A 27,910-nucleotide genomic window follows, 5' to 3' on the forward strand; every position below is an offset into this window, starting at 1 on the left:
AGCATCTCTGGACAAGCAACCAAGGAAGGGAGGCTTTTTGTCTGGTGGGATTGGCATTTAAGTCGGGCTGAATGTGCATGTAAACCTGTCTGATGCACAGGATTTGGAAATGAATCTTCTTTAAATGAAATATTTTTCAGTAGCGGAGCTTTCATATAAAGGACATAAAAGAACCAGATGCTGTTTTTCACAAATAGAAAGTATGAGAAAGTTTTTTCAAAGCTTTGGATATTAAAGTATTAGGAACATACTATGTTAAGCTGTACCTTAATACTAAGTTTTAGTTGAAACGTTTGTACCTGATTAATATATCTGACATTGAAGGTAGGCCCTTTGTTAAAATGACCTTATGACTCTACATTTCTAATCCAGGGTTCTTTTCCTTCTGATAACTTTAACCTTTGCAGGAAAACCAGTAGCCTACATGCCCTATGCTGAGGTCAAGCGAGCAATGGAACAGGAAGCACAGGTGCAAAATCCAGCAGCAAGGTCAGCATCACCATACAGGCTGTCTCCAAGAGAAGTCAATAAAGCCTCTCCCCAGCCTGACATGAATGCAGCTCGCTACAGTGTCCCCCCAGGTGAATATCACAGTGGGATGCAGTCTTCCTTTGGAAGCTGGACTTACTTCTGTGGCTTGATGTAGTATCAGCTTGTCCTCTAAACATTTTGTGCCTTAATTAAAGAAGAAAACAGATTGTTTTCTCTGTGTGCATATAAACAGGTGCTTGGTATTTTTCTAGTTGTGTTGAGGTTGTATTTTTGTTCTTTATTGCATAATATTTATTTTTTTATTTAAGCAAAAAGGATGATCTGAAAAGTGTTAGACCAGCACAGGGACAAAGTCATCAAGGGCTTTTCAGGCTAATACAAGTACCATCATAATCATGGGTGGTCTTTCTGAAGAGGGGAGTTGAGGGAAGGAGGAAGCTGCTGCTGTCCATTAGTTTCTGATTGTAATTGCTCAATAGGATAGTCTCAATATGTTGTATAACAGTGAAGTAACTGACAAATCTTAATTCTGAGACTAGGATTCTTGCTTTTCCCTTAATGTCATGCTATGAAAAGAGAAAATCAAGGAAGCTCAGCTTATACTTGACTCAGCAGCATTCCAGTGAAAGGATAAGAACTTTCTTTAGAAACATATACTTGGACATAGTGAGTGTTGGAGCTGTGAATACAGCTGGGTAGCTTTTGAGTACTGAGGCAATTCCCATCAGAAACTGTCAGATGAACTGTGCTATTTCTGTTCTTCTTGTCTTGCTAACAACTAGTAGAGCTAAAGCAGCTGTAATATTTGATGTACCTTTTGTTTCCCCAAGTTCTCCAGCCAGCACCTCACCAAGTAATAACAAATATACCTGAAGGAGTTCGCCTCCCAACAACCAGACCCACCAGACCTCCACCACCACTCATCCCATCCTCCAAAACAAGTGTGCCATCAGAAAAACCTTCCTTCATCATGGGAGGCTCCATCTCACAAGTAAGAGAATTGTTATTTGAAAATCTGTGCTTAGATCTTTTTTCTTTATTTTCCCTTTAACCAACCTTCAACCTCTTGTGCTCAGTTGTGTGTTCATGGCATTAATGCTTAGACCTGGCATGTGCCACCTCTGTAAGTCCAGGGATTACAGATACCTTATAAAACCACAGAATCATAGAATGCTAGGTTGGAAGGGACCTCAAGGATCATCTGATCCCATCTTCTTAGGTAATACTGTAGTTTATATGAGTTGGCTCAAAACCCTGTCAAGCTGAGACTTTAAACTGTCCAATGTGGGGGAATCCACCACTTCCCGTGGGACACTATTCCATGTTGTAGTTTTTTACATTTAGTAGCATGGTTGAGGAGGTCCAGTTTAGGTGAACTGCTTCTCCAAACTGTCAGCAACTCCTGGTGTTCTATACTTTGATGCTTTGCAGTGTTGTACTGTGGCATTTTGAGATAGGATCATAGTATTATTAGCATTCTCCTTTAAACATAGATGTGAATCTTCATTCCAGAAACAAGAATTAACATATAATGTTATGGTTATTTCAGGGAACACCTGGCACTTACTTAACATCCCATAGTCAAGCTTCCTACACCCAAGAAACTGCAAAACCATCAGTGGGTTCTATATCTCTTGGACTGCAGCAGTAATCAGCCAAATCTGGTAAGAAAAGCTGACGTCTGTTTTATATAGACTGCTTAATGACTCATAATTAAAGATAAAAACCTCGACACCTTTTCTTTTTCTCAACAGCTTCCCTTCCCTATATCAAACAAGAAGAATTCTCTCCCAGAAGTCAAAATTCCCAACCTGAGGGTCTCTTGGGCAGGGCACAACACGAAAGTGTGGTTCGAGGTAAAGTCAAACAGATTAACAACTTTGTCAGAGCCTGAGGAAACTTGAGAGAATTTATGTCTAGAGCTCAAACTGCTGAAGTGTTCTTTTTAAGTATTATATGATTAATCTTCTCCCTGTTGTAGCCAGCTCCTCTTGTCTGCATGTCTTATTTAAAAACATTTGTTTCAAGGCTACCAGTTCTAAAATTTAGTTGTTCACTGGAGCATATGCAGAGCAATACATGTGAAATATCAAAAGGTGTAAAAAGAAAAGAAACTAAATAACATGAATTCATGGTTTCATATCCTGTTAAAGACTTCTAGTCTGTAAAAGACTATGTTAAAAGAGGCAGTAGTTTCACTGTTAAACTGAAATATCCCCTGTATTTTATTGTAAATTAACAGTTCTCCCTAGAGTTTTTCACTATTTCAAATAAAGTAGCTACTTGGTTTTTTATTCTCTAATTTATCAGGATGTCTTATTATTTCAAATCAGGTACCACAACAATACAGGAGGGCAGTATAACACGAGGAACTCCAACCAGTAAAGTTTCTGTTGAGACCATTCCTTCTTTGAGAGGCTCCATAACTCAGGTATTTTAACCCTTACTGAGGAGGCTGTAGCAAATCAGCATATTTAAACTGTCACTGTGAATGTTTTTGCATGTCTGAAAAAATAAATTAATATCACAGAGGAAGAACTGCCTTTTAAAAAATAAATGTTAATAAGATAAGGTGATCAGATCCCACTCTTGCTGCAGTCAGCATTACTGTGATCTCATCTTCATGTATATGAGTCTTTAAGCTTTTAAAATAAAACCACCCAAGCCTTTAGTATACCTAATTGAACATTATTAGCAACTTCCATGAAGATAGCATGACACCTGAGTTCAAATATTAAAATCCACTGTAACCAGTCTTGCACAGATGCTGTTTAAAGAGGTAACTTAAGCCCTTTTCTTTCACCACAAATGAAGTGTATGCCATCTTCCCTCTAAGATGTATTATAGGGTAAATGTTTCAAATGGTGAAATACTTTTGCAATATTTTACTCCCTATTCTTCTTTCTGTACTGTTTCAAAAAGGCAGCAAGTTGCCTACAAATAATCTTACCGAAATTTAGATTGAACGTCTAATAATAGATGCAGAAGGTGAAGCTGTGCATCATGCTGAATTCATTTGCTTTCCAGATTTAAAATTGTTGTTTCTTGTGGTTTTTTTTTCCTTCACTGTTCCTTAGTCTCTAATAAATACACATGTTCTGAATTATATGCAGGGTACTCCAGCTCTGTCCCAGCCTGGCATAGCAGCTGATGCATTATTGAAGGGAACTATCACCCGGCTGGCTACAGAAGACAGCAGCCCAGAGAAGTGTCGAGAGGAGGCTTCAGCCAAAGGCCATGTTATTTATGAAGGCAAAAGTGGGCATATTCTATCTTATGATAGTGAGTATCTGCATATTTTACCTGATCAAAGCCAAGGCTGCTTGAAGGTTCTGCTTTTATATTCCATAGCTGAGGTATATCTGCTTCTGAACCTATGGATGTAAACCTGAGGCACTGGGGTGCCATCTGAGAGAAGTACTGACCTGCTTGTGATTTTGAGGGTGTAAGAATTAGTGACCCAAAAACAAAACCTCTGTTCTGATCTCCTGTACTATGTATTTAAAAAATAGTTAAAGTATTTAATTTCTGAGCCATTTATTTCCAACTTGTCACAGAATGTTTTTTATTTTGAAAGGTTAAATAGTTAAGTTTAAAATTATCTGTATTAAAATACAAATAAATGTATCATTTACCTTGGAATTCAGTTGAAGTACTGATAAATTAGTAACTGTTTAAACAAATACTTTGTAACAAACCATAGGGGATCTTTCTTTTTAAGGTTGAGATTTAATGTTACAATATTACAGTGAAGTTGTGTTGTTAAAGTATTAACGACCTGTGGTCTCACTAAATGTAATGCTCACATCTCTTTTTTTACTGTCCACAATTTCTAACCGCACTCCTGTAAATTTTGCCAGCTATTAAAAATGTTCGTGAAGGAACAAGGAGCCCAAGAACTGCTCATGAAATGAGTTTAAAGAGAAGTTATGATACAATGGAAGGGAATATAAAGCAAGGAATGTCAATGCGGGAGTCTCCAGTATCTGCACCGCTGGAAGGTAAAACCAGCTACTTCCAGGGGGTTTTGTGTTTTATCCAAACCTTTTGCATTGATTTAAGAGTATTTGGAGATATTTTATGGAGCAGACTAAGTGAGAAATTAGATTTAAATCTTACACTGCTAACTAAATTGATGTAATAACCACTACCATTAAAGCATGCTGGGAACAGGACTGGAGCAGACATTGGTTTTCCTGTATCTTCTTCTGGTATGTTACCATAACTACAGGTAGCTCAGCTCTCACTCCTCCTGGTGCATCTGACACATGTAACTGCCTTCACAGTCCCAGGGGTTGTCACAGAGCTCAAACACCCCAGGGTCACACTGGCATGGACTCTGTGGACACGCCCATTAGTTAATTCTTGGTCTCAGCTGTGCCACAGCAGCTTGGTGACACACTGGGGTGACCTTCTGCATTCCTGCAATAAACCTCTTCAATTATGCCAAGCAGAAGACTTGCACAGCTGCTGTGTCCTGCTTCAGGGCATCCCTGGTGTTATTTTGTTTTAATGAACTGCAGGCAAACACAGACTGCAAAGGTCAAGTCAGGCCATTATATAATTTTCTGCTTTTAATTTTTTTTAAATACAAATGCAAGCGTTTCGTGCCTAAACTCTGGAGTCTTACTCCTTAACTGCATTTTGTCCCACCTTTGGGTATCCCTTAAAGGCTAATTTGTGTACATTTTCATCAGATTGAATAATGTGAATAAGAGGTTTATAAATTGCATCTGGAAATTCAGCATTGCCTTCAGGTTGCAGATGCATTTGGCTCATCTTCAGGCTCCTTTGGCATATGAGAAGCTGCTCTGATACTTTTGTGCTGTATCCTGTCACTGACACATTTTCTTTCCTCAAACTGTAAAAAACTGAGTTCTTTGGGGATTTGATTTAAACTCCTACTGTAGGAATGGTAAATTCAGCTCTTCTCAGATGACTCAATATGAATTTTGATTAATTTGGAGAATGCTGAGGTATATTTTGTGGTGTTTTTCTTCCTTTTTGTTCCACTTCACGTCACAAACACCTTTCTTTATTAGGTGAGGAAGCTGAAGTGGAAGGTAAGAGAGGCAGTGTCTTTTTTGGGGACAAAGAGTTAAGGTTAATTAGGAAAATACTTTGTCTTCTAAATATGTTAAAACTTGCAGCAATGCAATAGCATGAATACCTGAACTGACAGTTAATTTTTTGAGGGCAGGCTGGTGTTTATAACGTGTTGATACAATGACTAGCATAACTGAAGCTAGGCCCTCTGGGCACCACCATGATACAGATAATATCTGTAATGTATGTGAGAAGAAGGAGGGGTTTTGTTGTTTTGGGGTGTGTTTTTTTTGTTGTTTTTTTTTCTTTTTGAACCCTTGTTTAATTCTCTAAATTATGTTGATTTTCATTTTAGGTTTAATATGCCGTGCTCTGCCTCGGGGCAGCCCACATGCTGAACTAAAAGAGAGAACTGTGTTGTCTGGCTCTATAATGCAAGGTAAAGTATTGCAAGTTTAGAAGGCAAGCATTAATTACAGCCTCAAAAATCTGGATTTCTGTACTTTAAAACTGTTCTTAACAATGGTAACTGGGTTAAAGTTGGAGCTTATTTTATGAAACATGCTTTTGGGACATAAATCAGCAGCTTTCTGATTCCTGTATACAAGGCTAGTATGTAAACAGGGCATTATATTTCTTTTTGGAAACTACACTATAAAATATGTGAATACTTGGTAATTAGCACCTTTTTTTAATGAACTCTTGATAATTCCTCAGGCCTCTGAAGATGTCTGCTATTGTCCTTGTTTCAGCATCTGAAATAACTTGAGATGCTTTCAGTAATATATTCATCATTTGTTCAGTAATATTTTTGTGGCCATTTTTTACTTCTTGGTATACAGCAGACCACAGCTCCAGTATTATGACATGTAGTTGATGAAAAAAGAGATGTAATAACTATTAATACCAGTGATGTGACTCTTTCTATAAAAGGCACACCAAGAGCAACAGCTGAAAGTTTTGAAGAAGGCTTGAAATACCCTAAACAGATTAAGAGAGAATCACCTCCCATAAGGACGTTTGAAGGAGCCATTACTAAGGGGAAACCATATGATGGAGTCACTACCATAAAAGAAATGGGTCGTTCCATCCATGAGATCCCAAGACAGGATTTATTAAGCCAGGAGAGTCGCAAAACTCCTGAAATGGTGCAGACGACCAGGCCAATCATAGAAGGCTCCATATCTCAGGTAAATACAAACAGCACTTCTAGACTCACACAGTTGCTTACAGACTTAGAAGTGACTCAATTCAGGATATTAGAATAATCAAAAAGTGGGAGTGTATTGTTTTATTTTAGAAAGCTAACAACTTATGTAGCTTAAAAATATACGGTGTGTATTAGAAAAACCCTGATGCTTCACCTGTAGGGAACACACTTACAAGCAAATGTGAGAGAGCTGACAAGTAATAATTATTAAGATCCAGTTGTATTTTGCACTGCTGTGATGGAAGCACAGAACTATGATATCAGCAATATGATTTTTTTATTTATTTCCCCCCTCCCAGGATGAGTTGAACATTGGCAGGAGAGCCTTACCTATCTTTTTCTCCTTTTCAGGGCACACCCATAAAATATGAAAGCAACTCTGGCCAGTCTGCCATCAAACACAATGTAAAATCTTTAATCACTGGACCAAGCAAGCTACCCCGTGGAATGCCTCAGCTGGAAATGGTGCCAGAAAATGTGAAGGTGGTGGAGCGAGGAAAATATGAAGATGTGAAGACCGGGGATGCAGTACGTTCCCGTCACACGTCAGTAGTCAGCTCTGGTCCCTCTGTTCTCAGGTCAACTCTTCATGAAACTCCCAAATCACAGCTGAGCCCTGGGATTTATGATGATACCAATGCTCGGAGGACACCTGTGAACTATCAGAGTCCAATGTCCAGGAGTTCACCTATGATGAATAGAGTTAATGAGGGTATGTTACTCCTGTCCAGAGTAAGACAAGAACTGTTAACAATTTAATTTTAAACTTGCTTTTAAACTGGTTTCTGTAATCCAGTCTACTTTTTTTTTCCCATCTTATGCTAATGGCTTTTCTCAATCTGGAGGGTGGCTAGAAGGAATTTTAGAAGGCTGTAAGCTGTTAATTGAAATAATAAAATGAAAATCTGCTGTATCGTAAGATGGAGGTGGAAAGGCAATTCAGTCTCAATTTGCATTTGATTATAGATCACATTGAAAGTGTTACCTACAAGAGTATTGTTTTGAGGGCAGAAGCTATTCCTGAATTATGGAAGTATCTAGGTGAGGAAGATAATCTGGTGAAGTGCAAGCAATTGTAGTTTTAGGATTTAGATTTTTCACCAAAATAGTTTGTATTATAAAATATTCTCTGTGATTTATTGTATCAGATTACAAGGTCCTCTGGAACATTCCTTGGAAGCCGATATGCCTTTTATTAACTTGAGTTTTTCATTTTTTTTAGCTGGAATATCTTCTGGGAAGTCAGCAAATCATGAAAGGAAGAACACACTTACTCCAACACAGAGGGAGAACGTGCCAGCAAAATCTCCAGTCCCAGGGGTTGATCCTGTAGTGACTCACAGTCCTTTTGACCCTCATCACAGAGGAGCAACTCCTGAAGTCTATAGGAGTCACCTCCCTCCTCATTTAGATCCTGCTATGCCATTTCACAGGGCTCTGGATCCTGGTAAGTATGTTTGTGTTGTGTTTTTTAGTTTTAGAAATACTGTATGATTTGATGCACACAGAAGTTACTGTTGCAAGGCCATTATCAATACCCCAGCGTTCTTTTAGAAGCTGCCACGTTGCTTCTGCTTTGTTAAAAAGTTCAGACAGTATTTTAAGATTAAGTATTTGTGAAATATATTAAAAGCTTTCAGGAAAGCTATGCAAAGAAGGATGTGAAAGATGCCATAGAATTAAAGTGTAATCAGGACCCCTCTGTACAGATTGTGGTTCATTCTTACTGAGGGCTTATGAGGTTATCCCTGCTGATATTATATACAGTAACCTATCCATCAGTCCACTTCTCTGAGGTATTTTAACCTTCTTTTAGGTATTTGAGCCCTTTACATCTTCAGAACTTCAGGATTTCTATTTTTAATCAAGTCTCTTTACTAATAAATATCTCTCATCTGGATTATGTAGCTTTTTCTGTCCAGGGATAGTGCATCAGTTCAATAAAACATCAGTATTAAATTGCTGTTTTAATTAATTTGTCGCTGGCTAGAGAGACTTGACAGCACTTCTCATTGCAGCTACATAAAGATCTGAAAGTCCCATGGGATATCACCCATACTGCTTCCTAAGTCTTTCTCCTCCTTCCCCCCCCAGCTGCTGCTGCTTACCTGTTCCAGAGGCAGCTCTCACCCACCCCAGGCTGCCCAAGCCAGTATCAGCTCTACGCGATGGAGAACACACGCCAGACAATCCTCAATGACTACATTACCTCACAGCAGATGCAAGTCAATTTACGGCCTGATGTCACCAGGGGGTTATCTCCTAGAGAGCAAACTTTAGCTCTCCCATATGCAGGAGCACGAGGTATGTCTGTGGTTTTTCTGATAGTCTTTAAAATGGATTTTTTGGATATGCAGTGGAGTTGTGAGTCCTTGGGGTTACATGGCATTCTCCCAGGAGTTGCTAGAAATTGAAATTCAGACTTGCTATGTTCCTAGATTGCTGAAGGCCAGATCTGAGAGCTTTGCACCTGCCTTATTCTTGTATTTTTTTTTCCCATTATCACTCACTGCTGACCCTTATCAATTAACAGAGTATAAAATGTGTGGATTATTGGTCTGTCCATGAATGGCCATTCTTACTTCTGTCATCTCCTAACAGGAATTATTGACTTGAACAATATGGCTCCCACTATCTTAGTGCCTCATCCTGGAGGAACAAGCACACCACCCTTGGAGAGAATCACATATATCCCTGGTACCCAGCTCACCTTCCCTCCCAGGCCTTACAATCCTGCTTCTATGTCACCAGGTATGAGCTCCTACGATTTGTTGTCACCTCTCATCATCTGACATACTGAGATATTTGACCATCTTTATTTAGCCTTCATTAATGTCATGTTTTGATGTTTTCTCAGGTGATGCTTTTTTGCATGCACTTCTCACGTGGATAGTAAAGGTTTTAATGAGATGCTTTATAGTTACATTAGCAGCTGAAGGAGCTCTGCCAAATTCAGAATTTGCCTCATTCTGTCAGGTCTTTATTATGACTTCACTAACATCATATTGCATGTGTTGAAGGGTGGAATTTGGGTCTATAAGCTGTCCAGTTTCTAGCTGTATGGTAAAAAGCTTGAGCTGTTGAGCCTTCCATTCTCACTGTATGTTAAGCTTTTGATTTCCTAAACAAGTGGATAGACTTGAGTGGAATGAAAGAGTATTTGGGAGGCTTTGCTCTAAGTGGATGGCAGAATATACTGGCAAGTTTTTAACATCAAATTTTGCTTAACTTGAGTATTTCTTTGCTACTTCATTTTATCTTGTGGACCTTCCAGGACACCCTACACACCTGGCAGCCTCTGCAGCTGCAAATGCTGAAAGGGAACGGGAAAGGGAGAGGGAGAAGGAACGGGAAAGGGAGAGGGAACGTGAGCGAGAGCGGGAAAGAGAACGAGAACGGGAGAGGGAGAGAATCACTTCAGTCGCTGCTGAACTTTATCTTCGACCAGGTGAGTGCACATTGGGATCTTGTGGGCTGGAACTGCTCATTTTCTATAGCCACTGTTAGCAACATGCAGCTTATTAACAACACATCACACGGTTTTAGTCTGCACCTAAGGCAGGTTCCTGTTACCTGGCAGTTCTGGTCATAAATGCAACTTCTGCAAGTACCAGCCTTCTTCACCTTTCTCTCACAGCAACGTAGTACCCAGGGGTGGTGTGAATCCCAGTGATTGCTGGCACAACTTGCCTGTCATTTAGAGCATTGCAAACAGAAAACTGCAATTGGAATCTTTCATACATCCAGTCACATCTGAAGTGGTGGAGAGGATGTGGAGGAAACGGCATTCATACATAGTTCTGTGTTGTTATAAGAGTGATCTATGTATATTTTTTTGTTTGTTCCCCTCTGCTCTATGTTCTGCAGGTACAGAGCAGCCTGGCAGACCTGGCAGTCATGGATACGTTCGGTCCCCATCCCCTTCAGTTAGAAGCCAGGAAAACATACTGCAGCAAAGGCCTAGTATTTTTCAAGGAACCAATGGGACAAGTGTAATCACACCTTTGGATACTGCTGCTCAGCTACGTATCATGTATGTTTCTTAAGTTACTGTTGAAAAGTTACCTGTTCTAGCCTTTGAACTTACTAGAAGGTGCATTTAGCCTCAGGAAAATACAAAAAGATGAGGACACCCACTATCCAACTGCTATTGAGAAGTGAGCTAATACATTTGATGGGCTGCATCAATAGAAACATGGCCAGCAGGTCAAGGGAGGTGATTCTCCCCCTTTACTCAGCTCTCGTGAGACCCCACCTGGAACACTGTAGGCAATTTTGGAGCCCCATGTCCAATTCTGGAGCCCCCAGCATAAGAAGGACATGGAGTTTATGGAGAAAGTCCAGAGCCAGGCCATGAAGATGATCCAAGGGCTGGAGCACCTCTCCTATGAAGGCTGAGAGAGCTGGGGCTGTTCAGCCTGGAGAAGAGAAGGCTCTGGGAGGAGATTGTGGTCTTCCAGTATCTGAAGGGGCTACAGAAAAGCTGGGGAGGGACTTTGGACAAGGGCTTGTAGTGAGAGGAAAAGGTGTAATGGATCAGAACTGGAAGAGGGAAGATTTAGGTTAGACATTAGGGGGAAATTCTTTAGTGTGAGGATAGTGAGACACTGGAACAGGTTGTCCAGGGAAGCTGTGGCTGCCCCATCCCTGGAAGTGTTCAAGGGCAGGTTGGATGGGGCTTGGAGCAACCTGGGCTGGTGGGAGGTGACCCTGCCCATGCAGGGGGGGTTAGATCTAGATGATCTTTAAGGTCCCTTCCAACTCAAACCGTTCTATTTTTTTTACCCAGTCCAGCTGGGATAGTAGTGAGTGTCACAAAAGCTTTGGTTTGTTGTTCACCCGATAGGCTCTAGTTCTCCTTTAATAGGATGTAATTCAGAATATTCAACCTTTGCCAACAGGCAGCTCACCCCTGGAGCTCCCTCTATTACTCAAGGGTTGCCAGCCTCCCGTTACAACACTGCTGCTGATGCCCTTGCAGCACTGGTAGATGCTGCAGCCTCTGCTCCTCAGATGGAAGTTGCCAAAGCAAAAGAAAACAAGCACGAAGGAACCAGGATAGAAGAGAACATGGGCCGCCGCTCAGCTGTGGTGACTGAGCAGCAGCAGATGGAACAGAAGACACTGGAGGTAGAAAAGAGGCCTGTCCAGTGCCCCTATACATCTGCAAATTTTTCTGCTGGCAAGTCCCAGGGACAGTCTTCATCAGTAGTCTATTCAGAGGCTGGGAAAGAGAAAGGACCTCCCCCTAAATCCAGGTACGAGGAAGAGCTGAGAACTCGAGGGAAGACCACGATTACTGCTGCTAACTTCATTGATGTGATCATCACCAGACAGATTGCTTCAGACAAGGATGCACGAGACAGGGGCTCCCAAAGTTCAGATTCTTCCAGTAGCTGTACGTATTCTGTAACTACCTACTTCTTTGCTGTCTGTCTTAGCCTTGTAGGGGAATAATAAGATGTGAAATGATTTGGATGTTTAATGGGAAAATACTCAGCTCTGCACAATCAAGATTCTTCATAGGCCTGTTTAGGTTTCTGCATAGAGTGATTCCAGATTCTTGCAAAATCAGAGTATTTTGTTTTGTTTGAATTCTGTGAAATGCAGGATAATGAGACTAACCATATCAGAAGTCAGGAAACCTGAGATTATTTGGTTTACACTGGAACACTATTTTTTAAAATGTATTTCTCTCACCAAGGTTATCAGGAGAAAAAGGCAGTTTTTGACTTTCATTTCACTCCTGTCATTTTAAGGGAAGTGCTAGTGTTGCTTTGTACAGGCAACAAAAATTGTCTGTGATATTTACACTTTATTCCACAACATTTGCTTGATACTCAGTATCCTCCCACCGCTATGAAGCTCCTGGAGATGCCATTGAGGTGATTAGCCCTGCAAATTCACCTGTACCTTCTCAAGAAAAGCTACAGCCCTATCAACAAGAGACTCCTAAACCAAGCCAGGCAGAGAGTAAGTTTATTTGTGTATACAAATATTCTTACCATTATCTTGCTTCTGTTGACCAGCTCCATGAACTCAAAATATTTTGGGAGCCTTGAATTCCTGCCGACCACATTCTTAACTTTTCAGAAACTTTTGTTGCAAGTGTGTTGCTGCAGTGATCTGTGGGAAAAGTAGAGCAAATAAAAGAAGAGTTTGGATGATGCTCTCAGGCACATGGTGTGATTCTTGGGGTGCCCTACACGGGGACTGGAGTTTGGACTCAATGATCCTGATGGGTCCCTTCCAACTCTGCATGTTCTGTCATTCTACTATTATAACAAGACTGATCTTTTCTTCAACTAGATGACCCAAACAGGCAGTATGAGGGGCCAATTCACCGCTACAGGACACAGCAGGAACCCCCTTCACCCCAGCAACCACCACCTCCCTCTTCCCAAGCAGAAGGGATGGCACATGTGCCCAGGACCCATCGACTCATCACCCTGGCTGATCACATCTGTGTAGGTTTATTTCCGTGCATCTTTTCAGATGTGAGAAGTTACATTTTGATGGTGAAAAGTTGTATTTTGATGATGAAAACACACATTTTGGAAAATAATACTAATTCTGTCATTATTAGTTTAACTTGAAGATATTATACAATAATACGTCTGAACTTAAAATCATCTCATTTGTTGCAATCAGTCTCATATTCTTCTAGTTCATGGATACATATACTCTGGCCAGTGGCTGACAAAAATCTCTCTTCTGTTTGTTTTCTTTCTGGCCACAACCAGCAAATTATTACACAAGACTTTGCTAGAAACCAAGCAGCTTCTCAGGCCTCTTTGCAGCCTCCCACCACTACATTCCAGAATTCCACCCCTGCTCCTACACCTGTTTCTACCCGGGCAAAGACATCGAATCGCTACAGCCCTGAATCCCAGTCCCAGCCCGTCCTCCATCAGCGCCCAGGTGCTCGAGTGTCACCTGAAAATCTGTCTGACAAGTCCAGGGGAAGGTAATGCATGGATTCAGTTTCACTGCAAACTTAATTAATGTCCAGGTGTGATATTTATTTTAAAAAATAGGGCAGTAATCTTGATGTAGATCAGAAGTAGAGCTATCCTTTGGTCTTTTCTTAGGCAACGTCTGCCTTGCACTTGTTTTCATAATTGCTTTCCTCCATGGTACAGCTCTCCTCCTTTCTCCTTTCTCCATTCTCCATTCTCCTTTCTCCATTCTCCATTCTCCATTCTCCTTTCTCCTTTCTCCTTTCTCCTTTCTCCTTTCTCCTTTCTCCTTTCTCCTTTCTCCTTTCTCCTTTCTCCTTTCTCCTTTCTCCTTTCTCCTTTCTCCTTTCTTTCTCTTCTTATGCTTAATTTCCAGTCTCTAGAGCAATGAAGATGCTTAGTTACTTAGAACTTACCAGAGTAACTGTGGATGATTCAGTCATCTTGAGATCACCAAGCATACCAATGCATGTAACATAGATAACTAGACCTAAGTAGTGATGTACAACTGGAATGCAATGACACATGTTAACCACTGCAATACATGCATCAAGAGTACTTCTTTGTCTCTGAATTATGGATGTAGACCTGGAAAATCTCCAGAGAGGAGTCATGTCTCTTCAGAGCCCTATGAGCCAATCTCGCCACCTCAGGTCCCCGTTGTACATGAGAAACAGGAAAATGTTCTTTTGCTTTCCCAAAGAACTGAGCCTACTGAACAGAGGTAAGTGTCAAACTGAATTTAAATCCTGGATTTCTGTGCTGTAAACGATACCTTTATTAAAAAGCAATTTAAGGAATCTTCCTCTGGTATCACAGGCAGGTTGTTGAACACTGTTGATCCTTTTGCACTAGTATTCAAAACTTGCTACTTGGGAGGGAAACATCACCTGTACGGGTTCTGTCTTAAATATCCTGGTGCAAGCAGTGTGTTCTGACAGAAAACATTACAGCAAAACTCCTTGTGGGTGCCAGTTCTATAAAAACTCCTTTCTCCTTTCTCCTTTCTTTCTCTTCTTATGCTTAATTTCCAGTCTCTAGAGCAATGAAGATGCTTAGTTACTTAGAACTTACCAGAGTAACTGTGGATGATTCAGTCATCTTGAGATCACCAAGCATACCAATGCATGTAACATAGATAACTAGACCTAAGTAGTGATGTACAACTGGAATGCAATGACACATGTTAACCACTGCAATACATGCATCAAGAGTACTTCTTTGTCTCTGAATTATGGATGTAGACCTGGAAAATCTCCAGAGAGGAGTCATGTCTCTTCAGAGCCCTATGAGCCAATCTCGCCACCTCAGGTCCCCGTTGTACATGAGAAACAGGAAAATGTTCTTTTGCTTTCCCAAAGAACTGAGCCTACTGAACAGAGGTAAGTGTCAAACTGAATTTAAATCCTGGATTTCTGTGCTGTAAACGATACCTTTATTAAAAAGCAATTTAAGGAATCTTCCTCTGGTATCACAGGCAGGTTGTTGAACACTGTTGATCCTTTTGCACTAGTATTCAAAACTTGCTACTTGGGAGGGAAACATCACCTGTACGGGTTCTGTCTTAAATATCCTGGTGCAAGCAGTGTGTTCTGACAGAAAACATTACAGCAAAACTCCTTGTGGGTGCCAGTTCTATAAAAATCATTTCCAGAAAAGATCCAGTTTCTACAGTTTTTATAATTCAGGCTTGTCCTGCCTGATTGGTTTCCTAGATCCTGTCCTGGTGAATTTTGGAGGAACCCAGGCCTCCAGAAGTCATGATTCTAGAGCAGCCTATCACATGAAATATCACTAAGCTATAGAGCTTGTTTTTCAGGTGTCAGGGTGGGGTGTCAGGGGGTCCATACAGTGGCTGTTTGTCATTCTGCCAGATGTGCAACATAAAACTTGTATCATTTGCTCTGCTGCCTGCTCAAGGAGTAGCAGCACCAAACATGCTCACCATGTACTCATGTAAAGTTCATACTGGAGTATTTCACTCTTTTTCTTGGTTTCTTCCCTCCCCTGCAGTTGCTGGCAGGGCTTTTACTGTCCATGTTGGATGTTGGCTGGATCTGAGGGGATTTTCAGCAACATGGCAGGGGAGATTAGAATTTCAAGGATCTTGGCCTAGGAAACGTAGAGTCTTTGTCGTCTTGATTTTTAGATTTATTTATTTTTTAAACTTAAGTATAGGATGTTTGTGGGGGTCTTTTTGTTTGTCTTTTAATTAAAGCCAATTTGTTGGTGGGTTCTACCTGACTGCTTTTGGAGATCTCTGAATGTACATTTTGAAGGATGTTCTCTCTCTCTAACAAACGTTGCTCTCGGCAGGACTGACTCTCGCTCGCCAGGCAGTATCAGTTACCTGCCTTCCTTTTTCACCAAACTTGAGAACACTTCACCAATGGTCAAATCCAAGAAACAGGAGATATTTCGGAAGCTGAACTCATCTGGTGGAAGTGACTCTGACATGGGTAGGCAAGAATTGCCTTTTCACCAAGTTTTTTCAGCTTAAGCTTTGTGTGGCTGCCATTCACAGCTGCCCTAACCTAAAGAAGTTTCAAACAACATATGAGTTAATATAAATCTATGAATATAAAACCATATATATAAAAATTTTTGACTGAATAAATGAAAGCTTCTGAGATTTTTTCCCCCCGGTGTATGTAGGACTGTCACACTGAAACTTTTTAACATTTTATTTCAGAGAGAGAAGTGGTTTCTGAAAACCATGGATAAGCACCTAATTAATGAGAAAGTAGTAAAAACCTGACATTATTCTCGTTATCTTTGTGTCTGTAGTTTGCTTCCTGTCAATATTAACTATTATTACACATTTTCCTTTTTGGAAAGGTGTCTTGAAACTGAATGGTTTGGTTTTTCTTGGCCCTTATGATTATGGCTGTTAAAAGGACATATTTTAATATAGTTTCAGTAATAGATGGTGGAATATGATACTAGAACTATTTTTTTCTCTTAGAAATCTTAACAGAATTTTGAATTAAAATTATCAGTAGTGAGCACAGTACCTAATAGTGTTTATTTGAAAATGAATGCTCTTGCATTAAGCAACAAATTAATCTCATTCTGAGGAACAAGGCTGTGTCAGTCAGGGTTGCAGTATTCTTTTCACTTGATCCCCACTGTGTGCACGATACAGGTTTTGCTCTGTTGAAAGCTTCATGTACATGCTTGGCAAACAAGCACACTTCCCATTGCTACCAGTAATGTTTTTATTTATATATTGAATTCATATAAATATATATGGTTCAAAATTGTTATTCTCAAATTGGACATCATATGGGTAATGTGGGGAAGGGGATAGTTTAGCCACTCCAAACTTGTTGCCATGTATTTTTTTTAATACATAAAAATACTCTACAAGTTTAATTTGTTAAAATTTGTATTTAGCAAATGAAATGCAGCTTTGCATTTTAAAATACAGAGATGGTAAATTTGAAAAAGTCAGTCTGAAGTAACATGTTTCAAAGAAGGGTAGCCATGACTATTTGAGGTACTTTTACCCTGGTATAGATCATTTCCCTGAGAAGAAATAGATGCACATTCACCTTAGAAGACTGAGAAGAAAAAAAAAGAACACTGAAAATAGTTCAAAAGTAATTATACCTTATGCATTAGGACTAGGAGTGATCAATTATAGAGATCATCAGTACTGAAAAACTCAATGAAATGTTTTACTTGCAGCAACTGCTCAGCCAGGGACTGAAATATTCAATTTGCCAGCAGTCACTACCTCAGGTAAGTTTTTCAATAAAAGAAACATATGTTTCAGAAAAAGTAAAACTAGATTAATTTATTTGCTTTGGGGAGTCCAGTAAATGAGGACGGTGATGAAAATTTTTAAAGGCAATATCTTACATGAAAATTTGTTTCCTGTATCATAGGGAAAATCAAAATGACCAAAGGAAGTTTCAGAAAACATTTTAATGGGATTTTAAACAAGAATTGTTTATTTTCATGTGTTGTACAAATCACACAGAGGTAGAAGTCATGAAAGTCAATCCACTTAAATATAATTTAAATATATTGTCATTCAACAAAACTTCAGCTTAGTTTATCAAATCAATTTTACTTTATAAACTGGGATATTGAAAACATTGATTTTTTAAAAAATTATAAATATATCATAAACCAAACAACTTTGTATGAGACATGGAAATGAAACATAACCAACACTTTTACTGTGTTCAAGGGGCAAGTGTGGCAGAGAATTGAACTGAGATAAGATAAAAGAACTGTTGTACCTGCATCTTGTTGTACCACAGCCTGACTTTACATGGCTTTGGCTGCCCCTTCTGCTCCAGTCCTTCTGTCTGTCAAATGGAGAAAACACTGATCTCCAATAATTCAGATGGAATACAAGCTTTTGGAATAAATATTTGCCACTTCATAAAACAGATTAGTATGGGTCATTGATGAGAGAAGTCTTCTTCTTGTCTCTTTAAGAAATAGCTGCAGGTTTTACTTGATATGTTGTCATGGTCAGTGAACTCAGCTTCCTTTACTATTTTAGGAACCAAACAAAACCAACAGTAAAATTCACCCTCTTGTAAAAAGCCTGACATATCTAACTGGCATATCTAACTTGTAGCCCTTGTGAGCTGCTTTGGAGCATGTAGCTTTGCATTTAAAAAAAAACCAACAACAACTCATCTTTGTTTTTTCCCCTCACCTTTCTGCCTCTCTCAAATCTTTCCCCACATCCCTTTGTCATTTCTCTGAGATGTTTTTTTCCTCCTCTCCCACCTTTCCCTCTATGTTTTCTTCTATCTCCCAGGTGCAGTCAGTTCTAGGGGTCATTCCTTTGCAGATCCTGCCAGCAATCTGGGTCTGGAAGACATTATTAGGAAAGCACTGATGGGAAACTTTGATGACAAGAGTGAGGAGCACGGAGTTGTCATGTCACAATCGATCGCGGTAGCGCCCGGCAGCTCCAGTGCTGCAGTACCAGCAAGTAATGAGACACGTAGGGAAGAAGCTAATCCATCACCAAATTCAGGTGAGGTATTGCAGCTCCTAAATATTTCATGGTCTTTAAGAAGAAAAAAAAGAAAGAAATTAAGGGTTTGGATAAACTTGGTGTCACTGAAAATCACTGTGTTTCCTCTGGAAGAAACAGAGATGGTGTTTCTGTTCCCTCTAGTGGTGCTGGTGACCAGGAGCGTTTGCCAGTATTTCTTGGAGAATGACAGCACTGGTGAGGGGGAGAAGATAACAGGGTGTATTAGATACCTGAAGCTTCTCAGAGGCTTGATGAAAATCACCTCTAAGGAACACGTGACAGTGGGAGCTGGTTAGAACTGAAATATGGAAATACAGCTCCATTGTGATAAGAATTTTGTAGCTCATTGTAGATGAGCCTGTGTGGTCACTAATTGTAGTAAATCAGCATTCCAGAAGGCACCAGTGTGAAACTCCTTTTTGCTGCTCTCTGATTATTTATAGAAACAAACCTTCAGAGGCTAAAATGCAGCGTTAACACCCTTGTAAAACCTGTGCCTTGTGTTTCCAGGAGGGGGAGTCAGCAAGCAGAAGCTCATGGGCAAGTCAAATAGTCGGAAGTCTAAGTCTCCGATTCCTGGGCAGGGATATTTGGGAACTGAAAGACCTTCTTCTGTCTCATCTGTCCATTCAGAAGGGGACTACCACAGACAGACTCCAGTGTGGGCCTGGGAAGACAGGCCTTCATCAACAGGTGAGAAATGTAGAGAGGGCAGGTGTAGGGTACTAGAACACTGATCTGTTGGTCGAAAGTTTACAGCACCTGAGGATTTTGTGGAACAGATTTTCTGCTAATTGTCACAACCAAAACCAGACTATTTTTCAGATACAGATCCTTTAGAACAGCTCCTGTGGGCCCCTTCAGGAGGTTGAAGGAGGGTGTGTACCTGTTTGTATTAACTGACTTCAGCTGTTAAGAGAGCATGGACTGGACAAAAAGATGGAACTAATAAAATAGATCAGATTGGATCCCAATCTGGTTCAGCCACAGAAGTTGTGTGAGATACAAATGGTACCTTTGCAACCAGTCTAATAACAGAGGGGTGCAGCTGTATTGCCTGATGTGCACTTAATTGTTCAGATGGTGAAGATTTAGTTTTGGCCACTGAGGATATCCAAAACTGAAAATCACACCATCCACAAGTATCCACATACCCTGCAGGACAGCACTCATGAATTCTGTAATGGGGAAGGAGATGGGGAATTGATATGTGAGGCATGAGCTGTTCTAGGATACATTAAGAGTATGACCTGTATGTGCTTGGGTTGTGCCTCTCTTATGATTGCAAAGTCTTCATCCTTGGAGATATTCAAAAGCTGTCTGGAGACACTTCTGGGCAACCAGGAGTGAGCAAGCCAGATGATCTGAGGGCTGGAGCAGCTCTGCTGTGGAAACAGGCTGAGAGAGTTGGGGCTCTTCAGCCTGTAAAGGCTCTGGGGAGATCTTAGAACACCTTCAAGTGCCTGAAGGGGCTACAAGAAAGCTGGGGAGGGACTTTCCACCAGAGAGGGCAGTGAGAGGACAAGGGGTGGTAAGGGTTTTAAACTGAAAGAGGGGAGATTTAGCTTAGACATCAGGAAGAAATTCTTCACTGTGAGGGTCATAAAGTGCTGGAATAGGTTGCCTTGGGAGGTTGTGGAAAGGCTGTTCTAGGTCAGACTGGGTGAGGCTTGTGCAGCCTGGTCTAGTGGGAGGTGTCCCTGCTCGTAGCAGGGAGGTTGGAACCTGATTAAGGTCCCTTCCAACCTTCACCATTCTCTGCTTCATTCTACAACTCCATGACCCAGCTGTAGCTGACCCTGCTTGAGCAAGGGCTTGAACCAGATGATCTCAGGAGGTCCCTTCCAACTTGAAACCCTTCAGTCATTCCGATCCCTTCAGTTTTTTTGACTTGGAGAACCTCTCTTTGGCTCAGGTTCCACCCAGTTCCCGTACAACCCGCTGACCATGCGGATGCTGAGCAGCACCCCCCCGACCTCCATCGCCCCGCCGGCCATCAGCCAGCCCAGCACCCACCAACAGAACAGGATATGGGAGAGAGAGCCTGCACCACTGCTTTCAGCACAATATGAGACTCTGTCTGACAGTGATGACTGAACTATGCAGAATTTCGTTGGGGTTGTTTTTTTTTGTTGGTTGTTTTGTTTGTTTGTTTTTTTGTTGTGGTTTTGTTGTTGTTTTTTTTTTAATTTGCGGGTCAAAAAAAAAGAAAATCTATTTTTGACTTGTGCCCAGAGAGACTTTCCAAGAGAGCAAGGGCCACACAATGAAGAATTGATGGAGAGTCCGTTAAATGCCTTCTGCCCAGGCCATGAGTTGGAGGATCCTGATGGAGAAGGTCGACTTACTAAAGATAAATATGTAAAGAGTTTTTAAAAATGTGGACTATTCCTGTTCTACATCTATTTGTAAAGAAAAACCATAATGTCTTTAAATCGTTCTTCTGTAAATAGAGAGTACTTTTTGCAGTGTTTTTTTCCCTTGCTATAGTATCTGGTGTACTTATGTTCAAATCATTGCCTAAACTTTGGGGGTCATTTTGTAATTTTTGGGTTTTTTTAAGCATTTTCTCCAGCGTAGAGTATTCTTCATAACCCTGGCCTCCCTACCAGCCCAGCCTAACCATAACCCCAGCCTCCCAACCAGCCTAGCATCATTACCCATTTAATGCCATGCCACTTCTTGCAGGCATTGTGCTTTTAAATCATTTTTTCCCCTAGACACACATTTCTCAGTGGTGTTCAAGCTCTTGTGAAAATGTTGATTTATTTTTTATTTTTTTTTAAAAGACTGAGCCCTTAATGAATTTTGTTCAGGAACACAGCCCAGTTTGCTGGAATGAGATATTTCTTTGAATTTTTTCAATTCTGCCACGTTGTACATTTTTGGTGCAGTTGGTTTTATTTAGGAACACTGCAGAAATATTCTTGCATGGGTATGTGATGGTTCATTTTGAAAAGGCTAAGAGTAACACAAAAGAACAGCTTCTGGAGGAACACCTCACTGCTAATGCACACTGGGAATTTTACCTGTGCCCCAAAAGCCTAACTTAGTGTTTTCTGTTTCTGCATTGGATGCAGTCAAAACAGGCTACTCAGTTTTTCTGTTATATTTAACCACAGCAAATGGCTTATTTGAACAGAGGCTCTGGGTGGGTTGTTAAGTCCTTTAAGAAGAAAAACCTCTACATCCCACATTGAAATAAAACAAAGTGCTTTTTTAGAATAAGTGAGCAGCACACGAGTCAACTACTTGGCTTCTGTTACAAACAGTTTGAAGTAGGTACTGTGATTTTTACCTTCCTCCAGTCTGATTTAAAAACCTTTCTGTAATAATTACTTTAAAGTCTGCATCCCCATCCCAGTCCCTAGCCCTCTAAGCAAGCTTTTGGTGGAAGTCCTTACAAATGCTTGGCTTAACTCCTAAAGTGTGCAATACTTGTTAGGGTGATTATATATTTTTTTTAATTGTATATGGTACTAGGAGTCTCCTTAATCATTCATCTATCAATGCCTGCTATGATATGCTTGTAGCTCATGTAAACATACATCCAGTTAGTGATATCACAGGGTGTCCTGACATCCCTCTTCAAGAGCATCTTACTTTTTTGCTGCACTGACTTCTGGAAGTGAATTTAAATCTTCCAGGGTAGAAGGACTGATTTACAAATAGCACTGAGCTGGGGGGTGGCACGTTCTGTCAGATTCCAAACTGCTTTTGCATCTCATTGATGAACACAGCCTTTGCCTTGAAGTTATTTTCCAGCCAGAATATTTTAAATCTAACACTGTATTTGCAATATGTTGTATGGGAGGTAGCATGCAGCTGTGTAACCTTAAGCCATGTAAGCTCTGCATCTCATGGAAGGACTGTAACAGTCCAGTTACAAACAGGAAGAAGTACAGAACTATTTATTGATAGCCAATTTACTTCTGAGTGCTTCAGAGGAAAGCCTTTTTGCCCTAAGTGTGGGAAGAAAAAAATCCAAAGGAACTCATTGTCATCCTGTTTGTAGACCTGTGTTCTTATTTTAACTTTTTTGATCCCACAGCAACCTATACTGGAAAACAAGTTGATCTGCCATTTTTGTAGATTGGAATTTGGAGTGGAGAGTTAAGTTCCATTCTAAAAACTCACTTGTTCTCATTTTTAAAGTGTTACAAATACAACGTGAAAGAGGCATGTACAGACAAATGTCTTTCCTAACTGTACAGTAAGTATAGCATGTTCACTGCAAAGCTTCATGTTACTGCTGCTGCAGCAGCAAGATCTCCAAAGTAGGATTAGTCACTTTCTCCTAAGATACAGCTTGAGTGGCATTTGCACATAAAATGTTGCTGCTTTTTTTGTTTGTTATCAGAGTTCTAACTTCTCCAGTGTAAAAAACAAAACCTCTCCAGAGCCTAAGGTAGGGTTTACCACAATTCCAGTCATCTTCAAGTATGGAATTACATCTGACCTGTTTCAAACAGGAAGGTGTTTGTAAATCATGTTTACAAAGTGTAGTTTACTACAGATTTTTAACTGATTTCTGATCAGCTTTCCCAATGCTTTCATCCTGCTATGTTTTGTGATTCTGACATGAAATCATTTCAGACTTGAAAAACCCATGCATCATACAACTCTTTTTTTTTTTTTTCCTTTTTTTTTTTTTTTCCTCCACACAATGTCTTCAGTAGACAGTGACTTCTGGATTCAGACCAATCAATAAAGGGGATCAGTTCTCCACTGGCTTTTCCTGTGTCTCCCTCTTGTTTTGCAGCATCAAGCTCTGTTCATGAGAACAGGCAAAATGTTTCCCTTTTGGGTGCTGCAGGGTTCCCAGTTCACACTGCTGGACTCTCAAAGCTCTGCCACTTAAGGACCAACACCCAGAACCTGCATGAAGATTGGCTCTAACATGTGAGAGCCTTTCTGTTAGTACAAGTGTGCCTGTAACAGCTGTATTTTTACTTCCTAGCTTGCTGAGAACAAACCTGTATATGTGACAGTTTTTCCAGCTTCAGGGAACATCTCTGGAAAACCTCCTTGCCTCCTCCCAGCTCTAAGTTAAGCAGAGCTGAAGCCACTAATGCTACTGTAAGTAAACTACTAATGATGCAATTAACATTAAGGGTTATACCAAGAGGCTTAATTTCTTACAAAGGAGAGGTTAAAATATTTGGTTAGTGACAGAATTACTACCATCCTAGCTAATGATGGATTTGATAACTTCTGGTTTAATTCTTTAGCATTGGGATTCCCTGCAGGGCAGGGCTGAGGAACTGTTGTATGAGCAGGCTGTTCTTGCTGGATTCACATGAAGGCAAGTACCTACAGTTGATGGTATGTACATACCATCTTGTCCAACAGGAAACCCTGGCATTCTAGCACTGACCTCTCTAAGAGGGGAGGAGAGCTTTGGCTCTCACTGTGCTCTGGGCTGGGGTATGGTGGCTGTTTTATTTCTGACAGCAGCTCTGCTTTGGTAACAGTCTCACCCCTCCTCTGAGAGGGCATGTTCTATCTTTGGATGCTAAATGCTTTGAAGGAAAACACTCAACCTTCAGGCAGCCATTTGAAAAGGACATGGAGCTACAGCTCTGTCCCCTGCTCTAGTGAAGTTAACACATACTGAACTGAGCAGAGTACTCCCAGTTGTACTAGCCAGCATGTAGAGAGACAGTTCCTGCCTGTTCTTTTTCATGACTTAGCTTTAGTAGAGCCATGTTTTGAAACTGAGTACTTCTGTGAACAGTCAGGAGCAGCAGATACCTGCTTCTGGACTGAACTGCAAGCATTAGTGTTAGGCTGGACTTGCACTTTGCTGGCAGTCAAGACAAAGTTAGATCTCCAGCACAGTAGGTCACTCTAACCATAGACTGCATCACAAATTCACAGAGTTAAGATTTCACAACTTTATTTTGGGCTAAGTTGTTAGGCAATGGCAGCCCTTCTTGTTAAGCAGTCCTTAAACTCCTCATTGCTGTTTCCCTGGAGAATTGCACCAAACAGGTCTGAGGCTGTTTTTACTGACCAGCCCTTGCTGCTACCACTTCAAGGTTGGACTCTGTGGCCAAACTCATTTGGAGCCCTTTTGCCTCTTGGCCAGCTCAGCTAGTTCTTCCTGGATATGCTGGACAGAAGCAGCATCTCCCTTCTCCTGTGCCTGCTTGAGAGCTTCTTTGTACACTTGTTTTGCTTGCAGAAAGTCTTCTGTAGTGAGAGGAAAAAGTGGCATGGCTACCCAACTACATCATCCATATTTCCAGAGTCCACTCCTGAAGCTGGGCACATGCAAAGGACGTGGAAAAGACTTGGAGAAAACATCCAGCACAGGTTGGCAACTAAGAGAACAATGACAACAGGATAAGGTGCTGCTCCAGCATTAAGATCTCATTGAAAAAAGTCTCAAGCATGTCTTCTGTCCTTTTGGAACCAGTTACTCTACAAACAGGAGAAGGAAAACTAAGATTCCCTTGAAACCTTTTAGAGTTGGATGCACCAGCACTGTATTTATCTCACACAGGATCCTCCAGCTAAATTTGAACCCAAGCTGCCTACATCAAGCCAGCAGACTCACTACTTAAACACAGTACCAGCAAAATAACACTGCAAGACTGGTCTCTACAGTCAGCACAAGCACAGTCACCCAGGCTGGACATTTATGCACCTACCTTTGTGCATCAGAATTGCTGCCAGGTTATTCAGCACCATGTGCTCCTCAGGATGCTGAGTCTCCTTTGCCAGCTCAGCTGCCCTCTTCACACAGGAGTGTGCCTCATCGTAGTGCCCCTGAGCATCCAGGACAGTTGCCAAGTCATTCATCAGGACCACAGTCTGAACCAGGACAGAAAAGGAAGCCTCAGAGCAAGACCTGTGTAGAAGTCTGGGGCAGCAGGAACACCACATTCATACCCCTGTCACACTAGTAAAAGCAGGGTTTCCCAGAGAAGCTTCCAGCAAGGAAGTGCCTTATTTCTATACCAGCATGCTGCATGCTCATTCCTCCTGGCAGGAAGACAGAAGCTAATTTAGTGCTGTGTTCATCTGACACCAGCAAAACTGCTATTAAGGCTGCCTCAATCTCTAGGCCATTAGCCTTTCCTTCCCCAGTAGCCCAACGACCATTGCACACGTCACCTGTGGATGATTCTCCCCCCGAACTTCATTTGATATCTGCAGAGCCTTCTCATACATTTTTTGGGCCACTGGGAGCTGGTTGATGCTGAAGAGATAACGAGCATAGGAGTCCAGGCTCATCCCAAGCAGGAGACAGGTGTTGGCCTTTTCTTCAGCTGCAGAGAGAGGAGTGGGAGTGATCACTTCTGCAAGATGAAGCATGAGTCTCCATCCTGCAAGAGCAGGAAACTCATGCAGTGAGATGACATGAAGGTGGTGCTTAGGCAACATGGAAAGCACTATCAAGGTCAGGGAAACAGAGAAAAGAGAGAAGCCTTTGGCAGACAAGGCTGTCCCACCTGGTAAGACATCCTCAGGCAAGTCCTTTTCCTTGGCAATCTTCTCCTCCAAGGTCAGGATGCAGAACTGATAACCAGCCAGGGCTAACTTGTGCCTGCAAAGTACAACAATTCAACAAAGCTCCTCTCATCCCTGAAGGGATGAATGGGAAAACCTTTAATCCCTCATTCTAGAGGGCCTGTAGGACAACTTTTCCCCTTCACCAGACCCTTCTTGCCCTTCCCTTGACCCATGGGCAAAGAGGTGCAAGAGGTGGAGGGAGTCCCCTCCTCACAAGGCCAGCTAAAGCAACCCAGCTGGTGCTCCACTGAAAAATGAAGCTACAAGTTACCAGCCAGCAACTGTTTCAAAAGCCTTCTCTCCTGTGAGGTGTGGATTTAAGACTAAAGAGTGATGTCCTCTGTGGCTACTTCTGCTCTAAGCTGAGCAGGTCATCACAGGAATCCCCTGTGCTGCATGACATTGGGTAGGCAAATATGCCTGAGGGCACTTCATGTTGGTGGTGTCACATCAAAGCTTCCTCACACATTCTATTTTAAAGAAAGAGAACCTTTTTCTTCTCTGCCACTCTGAAGCTGAGTTGAAAGCAAAAAAATGCCTTTAGCAGAGAACTCACTGTTTCTGAGCAGCATAGATACTGGCCAGCTTGAGGGACATCTCAAGGATTGCATTGTCATCCTGCCAGGAGGACACACAACGCAACTGTTACTCTTCTTGCATCTCCCCAACAGAAACATTACCAGAGAACAAGTGTAGACCATGAAAATGCCCATCTTGTTGTCTCCAGAGCTGCCTCCAGAACTTAAAGGAAGTTCCTGAGAAGCTGGCAAGCACAGAGCTACTCCTGCCAATTCCCAGGAGGTATTCCAGCACAAGAAATAGACCAAGGATATACATACATACCTCCTTCATGTCTCCTGCAAGCAAATAGCTCATACTTGCTTTGTAGAGCTTTTCTGCCTGAAATGAGAATTTTGAAGAGCATACTGATGGATGATGGCAGTTAAAACAAAATATCCCCACCCTTTACAGAAGAAAACTACTGGCAGAAACCTGTCTAACAACTTGTGGTATTCACATTGTCCATCAAGAGCAGTCAGAAGAGAAAGGCACCCAGTGGTGCTGCCAACCAGGAAGGTCCTTTCAGTTTCTGCTTTAGGGCTCCAGCACCAGCCAAGAGTTTACCCCATCTGTGCCTTCAGGGCTTTCTTCCTGGGACAGTATCTAACTGATGACAGGACAGCAAGCAGTGTTCCTTCCCTTGCACCCCAAGCTGGGACTCCCAGATTCACTGTGAAAGCAGCTTTTGAGCAGCACGTGCCCCGTGGGACTGCAGGCCCAAGACCAATGATTCTGCTTTATCCTGGGGAGGTTTCTGCCTCACTGCTCTGTGTTCTTTGCCACCTTCAGGATCCTGCACAGGGTGTCTTAAAACCCAGAGGGGAAAAGAAGCCAGAGAGCTACTCACGTTGTCCAGCTGCCCCTGCATGAAGGCCACGTTCGCCATCTGGAACAGACAGACCCTGCTGGAGGGACCAGCCCCAACCCCGCAGCTCCAGCACCAACCCCCGGGGCGACCCGCAGCCCCTCGGGCTCCCCGCACGGCCCAGCCCCGCAGCTCACCATGCTGTAGGTGTAGGCGATGGCTTTCCTGTTGTCCGACCGCTGCGACAGCCGCAGCGCCTGGTGCAGGAGCCGCTCGGCCTCCCGCAGCTCGCCCTGCCAGGCCCCCGA

The 27,910-nt window shown here is 41.6% G+C and overlaps 2 protein-coding genes across 2 annotated transcripts in view; one reads left to right on the top strand and one right to left on the bottom strand.

Moving 5' to 3' along the window:
* Nucleotides 1-20,822, top strand: part of NCOR1 (nuclear receptor corepressor 1) — a 51,235-nt gene extending 30,413 nt beyond the window's left edge. The window contains 25 exon segments of the mRNA XM_010009086.1: nt 408-581; nt 1,323-1,483; nt 2,042-2,156; nt 2,247-2,348; nt 2,826-2,923; nt 3,606-3,774; nt 4,353-4,493; nt 5,894-5,977; nt 6,472-6,728; nt 7,100-7,460; nt 7,971-8,195; nt 8,843-9,052; nt 9,350-9,499; nt 10,023-10,196; nt 10,616-10,781; nt 11,650-12,146; nt 12,593-12,721; nt 13,058-13,215; nt 13,492-13,715; nt 14,294-14,431; nt 16,024-16,166; nt 17,398-17,451; nt 18,491-18,712; nt 19,226-19,408; nt 20,631-20,822. Of these exon segments, the coding sequence (XP_010007388.1) occupies nt 408-581; nt 1,323-1,483; nt 2,042-2,156; nt 2,247-2,348; nt 2,826-2,923; nt 3,606-3,774; nt 4,353-4,493; nt 5,894-5,977; nt 6,472-6,728; nt 7,100-7,460; nt 7,971-8,195; nt 8,843-9,052; nt 9,350-9,499; nt 10,023-10,196; nt 10,616-10,781; nt 11,650-12,146; nt 12,593-12,721; nt 13,058-13,215; nt 13,492-13,715; nt 14,294-14,431; nt 16,024-16,166; nt 17,398-17,451; nt 18,491-18,712; nt 19,226-19,408; nt 20,631-20,812 (4,517 nt within the window). The 3' untranslated portion in view covers nt 20,813-20,822.
* A 3,775-nt stretch (nt 20,823-24,597) lies between these two features.
* Nucleotides 24,598-27,910, bottom strand: TTC19 (tetratricopeptide repeat domain 19; the record flags this gene model as incomplete). Its single annotated transcript, XM_009993202.1, has 8 exons — nt 24,598-24,910; nt 25,372-25,534; nt 25,838-25,992; nt 26,176-26,270; nt 26,793-26,854; nt 27,080-27,136; nt 27,645-27,683; nt 27,800-27,910. Coding segments are annotated over 8 exons (816 nt in total), but the record flags the coding sequence as incomplete, so codon positions are not given.

The sequence above is a fragment of the Chaetura pelagica genome, unplaced genomic scaffold (assembly GCF_000747805.2).
Source record: "Chaetura pelagica isolate M959 unplaced genomic scaffold, ChaPel_1.0 scaffold72, whole genome shotgun sequence".
Classification (NCBI taxonomy): Eukaryota; Metazoa; Chordata; class Aves; order Apodiformes; family Apodidae; genus Chaetura; species Chaetura pelagica.